Genomic DNA, 4,668 nt, shown 5'->3' with positions numbered 1-4,668 from the left:
TAAATAAAATAAATAATAATACCAATAAAAGCGCTCAAAATGTGGGATCATTTCTGAGGCAGCTAATTGGCAATATGCAAAACCCAGATTATTCTTGGGGCATTTTAATAGACTTTTGGGGTTTCCTGTCAGCACTCTCTCCTGACCAGCGATCCTGGTTTTCTCTGATTAAAAAAAAATCCCCAATTTTTTAATTTAAAAAAAGGAATCCCAAATCCACCTTTTTCTGTGGTTAAAATGAAACTCCACTAATATCGATATAGCTATAGATATCTAGATAGAGCTATATCTATTTATCTATCTATATATAACTGTAACGGTATGTATATGTATAGATATATATCTATATTGATATATAGATATATTAATATAGATATAGATCTATATCTATACATATTGATATCTATAGATATATAGATATATTGATATATATATAGTTGTGTTTCATTTTAATCACGGAAAAAGGTGGATGTGGGGTTCCTTTTTTAATCTGAAATATATATTAGTGGTGCTTCACTTTAATCACAGAAAGAGGTGGGTTTGGGATTCCTTTTTTAAATCCGAAATACATATTTAATCCAAAATACGTAATAGTGGTGCTTCATTTTAATCATGGGAAAAGGTGGATAGGGGCTTCCTTTTTTTAATCCCAAACATATATTTAATCCGAAACATATAATAGCAGGAAAAGCTTGGAAGTCAGGACATTTTTCTAGAGGGAAAAGCTTGGAAGTCAAGAAATCTTTATTTCCTGGCATTGGTGCAGACTTGGCTGTCATTCTAGGCTAGTCTGGCTTTTTTTTTTTTGCCACTGTGCAAATTTAGTCCTATTCTTTGGGCTCAATTTTCGCCGCTGTTCAGCCAGTGAAGTCAATGGGATAAATCAGCCACTTCTGGCTGCTCATGCAGGGCTGGCCTGTCAAGCAGGAGCACGGTGCTCCCCTCACACCATGCAGTCGTGATGGATCATCGGATCTGAGCTCCAAGAAATAAGACCTAAGTTAATGACTCATGCATTGCGCATGCAGCCTGAACTACTCTGTAAGGCCTTTGCCCTCTTTCAAATTCTTCTAAACCCACTTTGTCACGAGGCCTGGAGGAAATCAATGACTGACAGCTCTCAGGGTCCATGAAGTTAGCTGGCCCTTACTTTCACTACTTGTAGTAATCTGAAAGAAAATGGCGAACATGTATATAAAAGTATATATTTGATTTCTTCTGCCTTCCCTCCTTCAGATGGGACTTGTCCTCTTTCCGACCCTGCACCCCTGGTTAAATGATGCCCCAATATGCTACTCACACATAGGAAATTAGCAGTAGTGGCAACTCCACGCGTTCAAAAGTCACGATTCAGGCCCCCCAAAATCACAGGACTGGCTAAAAATATAAGGTTTAAAAAGCTGTCTGCACTTCAGGTTGCCTTTTTGCCATTGATCATTGTTTTCAAGCTTCTTTTTGTTTTTAGGAAAAAGAAAACCAAACACTTAAGAACTAGAAATGTCTTATTGGTAATGAGCACAGAGCTTCTGGTACAATTGCTTGTCTGCAAGAGCTCAAGATTAAAAAAAAACAACAAATACAGGAAGAATCATGATTTAAAAAAATCCCAAAATTGGCCATAGTGAGTGAAGCAGGTGCGTGGGCAGGCCCAAGACGTAACAAGACATGTTTGAGTTCAGTGGAACCAGACTAGCGCTTAAAGGTGACAAGTGCTTAAATACGGAAGTGTTTGCAAAATTGTCTCTTAGACTTGGGAGAACACCTTTTCCTGTGCGTGTGCAGAGCCCAGGAACGACTAAGGTTTCTGGGTGCAATTGTAATACAAAAGTAATAATCTACTTTCCATGCACCTATTTTAAAGATTAGGATTTTTGAGTAATTCTGACCCATATTTAAAAAAAACAAACCCAAAACAGGCTCTTCCTTTCAAATAACCACAAGCTCTTGCAGTCAGAGTGGAAAATTGAAATTAGCCTCTATTCCCACCATGAAGGAAAAGCCGTGTTTGTCAAGGCTAGGCAATTCAATTTATTCTCCCAGCTCTATCAATGGTACAGCATCTGTTCATCTCAAGAAATCCCCTTATGGACAAACCCAGTAGATGGGATAGGGATGGTCTAGTACCAAAGACACTTTAGTACCGAAGTACATTTTCAGTGGGGGAGAGAGTGTGTAACTACGCACAGGCTTAAATGTTTACAAGCGCAGACCCTGTATATCCCCTCTGTACCACTACTCAGTTCCTTCCTTTTCCTTTCCCCCTCCTTTTTCAGGCTTTATTCTAGACAAAGCCATAATCTTCCATTTCCACTTCCACGTATAATAAAAGGTTTCGTCTGTCTGTCTGCGTGTCTGTCCATCCGTAACACTTCTGGTCAACTGCCCATGTGCCCGAGAGGGCGGGCGGCAATTGGCTGGGTGGCCCAGGCTGCGCAGGCCAAGTCTGCAACGCTGTTGGGGAAGTTTGGCGGCAGGGAACATGCCCCGGCTGCCCGAGCAGTGGGGCTTCCCCCCCGCCTCCCTGCCTGAGAGCGAAGTGGGGGGATCACAGTGGCCGTGCCCGGATGCCCCCCACAACAGCCAGCAGGGAGGCCAGTGGACGCGGGCCAGGTGGACCCCCTGGCATTCTTGATGGGCAATGTGCTAGTCTTCATATAAATACTGCAGTCCTTATCATTTCTACTTTTTCCCTTGCAGTTTCCCAGCAATTGGTACATTTGCACTTATTGAGGGAATTTGCTTTTTGTGGACATCTATTAAACATTCATTTCTAGGAACTTGTACTTTCATAGAAATCATAGAGAACTGGAGCTGGAAGGGACCTCCGGAGGTCACATCCAGTCCAAGCCCCTGCTTGAGGCGGGATCATCCCTATCTAAATCATCCCATGCAAATCCACCGTCTAGCTTAACAGCAAAACTACACAGTCAACCCTGACACAGCCATGAGACATAACACCCTGATCTGTCCTAGGTAAAGCAGGGGGACCACAGCAGCCACCATCCTGTTGCTGCAAGAGTTGTTAAAATACACCAGAGAGAGCCAAAAAGGGCTGCACCCTGCTACAGAGGAAGTCACTAACCCTCACAGCCCATACTTCGTTGTACTTTATCTCAAAATTACAACCCAGTGCATTTCAGCAGCTGGATCTGATTTTTGTTTTGTTATTTTCCCTCTTTGACAATGCCAAATGAAGGGAAGTCCTACACTCAGTGACACAGGTGGAACTAGGATTTTGAAAAATGGGGTACAGATGGTGAGGCACACCATCACATATAACACAACGGGCAGGTCTACCCATGCACTTTAACGCACGGTAGACTCATTCTACTGCGCATTAAGGCATCACGTCAAAACCAGTGCTAAAATGCTAATGTGCAGTAGAATGAGCCTACTCCACACTTAGCATCACTGAAAAGGTGTTTGCTTTTGCTACTGTGCATTAGGGCAGTCGAATACGCCTTTATGTAGTACCTCATATTAGAGGGCACTGTTACACATGCTCTGGGGGTTTGGGGGGAGGGGGGTGGTGCTTTAATTAGAGTGGCCCTGGGTGCTGCTCTGATGAAAGCGCTGCCACGTCTTCCGTATCAGCATCCCAAAGCTTAAACATGGTGGCAGGGTGCTTGAATTAAGCACGTTCGATGAGGCCTAGAACTGTCAGCCCTATCCCATCAAGCCGGTTCCTCCATAAGGGACTTTCATGAGCAATGACCTCGCTCCATCCGACTCGATTAATCAAGTCGGCGCTGACAGGCCGGAATTCCAGAGCGCCGGAGCAGCCTCTGTGCTTGTGTACAGGTGCCCAGAGGTACTCAACGCGCAGTAGCGAAAAGCACATTAATGAACGTGCAGATGTGCCCAACACATATTTTTCTCCAGGTAAAAGGCAACTAGAAGCTTTACTAATATTCCGCGGGGTTAGGGCTGGATTCCTGAGTTTAAGACGGAAGCAAACACAAATGTAACGTCATTGGAATGAGTTAAAACAGTCTGCCGGGCTGCGAAAGAGCAGCTACCAGACAGCAGGAAGGCAGAAGAAAATTTGGCTGGATGAGTTGCAAATCAAGACCGTTAAAAAGTCATGTCCCCCAGTGCCCACCCCCCCATCATTTTTGCTGCCCTCTGCTGGGCTCTCTCCAGTTTGTCCACGGTCACTACTTGGTTATGAACTGTGTGTGCAGCAGGACTCAAAGTGGGTGTAGATGCAGCAGGGCAGTGCACCCCCTGCACCCCCCTGCTCAGTGCCATCTGTGTCCTGCGATCCAGTCCCTTGCAAACACCCGTTGGCTCGATCCCAGCATTTCCAGGCGTGCTCCAAGGCCGTCCCCTCTGCAGGGGGTGCACAATATTGCAATGCAGATGATTGCGCTGGTCCTGTCCCAGCTGCTGCGGCGCAGCGACGCCTGCCAAGCCCCGCCGCGCCGCCTCCCTCCTGCAGGGGCCGCTGGCGCGCCACCTGGAGCCGCTCCACCCAGGCGGCCCCACCTCTATGGGAAAGGGCAGGCAGCTGGACGGCGCATGCGCCCTCCGACTGCCCGCGGGGCGCTATGGAAGCCGCACGCGGCCGCAACACCTGAGGCCAGGTGAGCGCTCGGAGCGGGCGGCGGCGGCCGGCGGGAGAGAATGAGGCTCGGGTCGCTCCGGAGGGGGCGGGGCTTCGCTTGC

The 4,668-nt window shown here is 46.6% G+C and overlaps 2 protein-coding genes across 3 annotated transcripts in view; one reads left to right on the top strand and one right to left on the bottom strand.

The window, feature by feature from the left end:
- The window catches only part of CEP41 (centrosomal protein 41), a 42,418-nt gene extending 40,267 nt beyond the window's left edge, over positions 1-2,151 (bottom strand). The window contains exon 1 of the mRNA XM_019509340.1: positions 2,125-2,151. Coding sequence (XP_019364885.1) covers positions 2,125-2,151 — 27 coding nt within the window. The remainder of the gene's footprint in view (positions 1-2,124) is intronic.
- Positions 2,152-4,506: 2,355 nt separating this feature from the next.
- The window catches only part of MEST, a 35,676-nt gene continuing 35,514 nt past the window's right edge, over positions 4,507-4,668 (top strand). For both annotated transcript variants that reach the window (XM_019509658.1, XM_019509656.1), the window contains exon 1: positions 4,507-4,586. In XM_019509658.1, coding sequence (XP_019365203.1) covers positions 4,522-4,586 — 65 coding nt within the window. In that variant the 5' untranslated portion in view covers positions 4,507-4,521. The remainder of the gene's footprint in view (positions 4,587-4,668) is intronic.

The sequence above is a fragment of the Gavialis gangeticus genome, unplaced genomic scaffold (assembly GCF_001723915.1).
Source record: "Gavialis gangeticus isolate Ggan-Ray unplaced genomic scaffold, GavGan_comp1, whole genome shotgun sequence".
Lineage (NCBI taxonomy): Eukaryota > Metazoa > Chordata > Crocodylia > Gavialidae > Gavialis > Gavialis gangeticus.
This window is presented reverse-complemented; position numbering and strand designations above follow the sequence as displayed.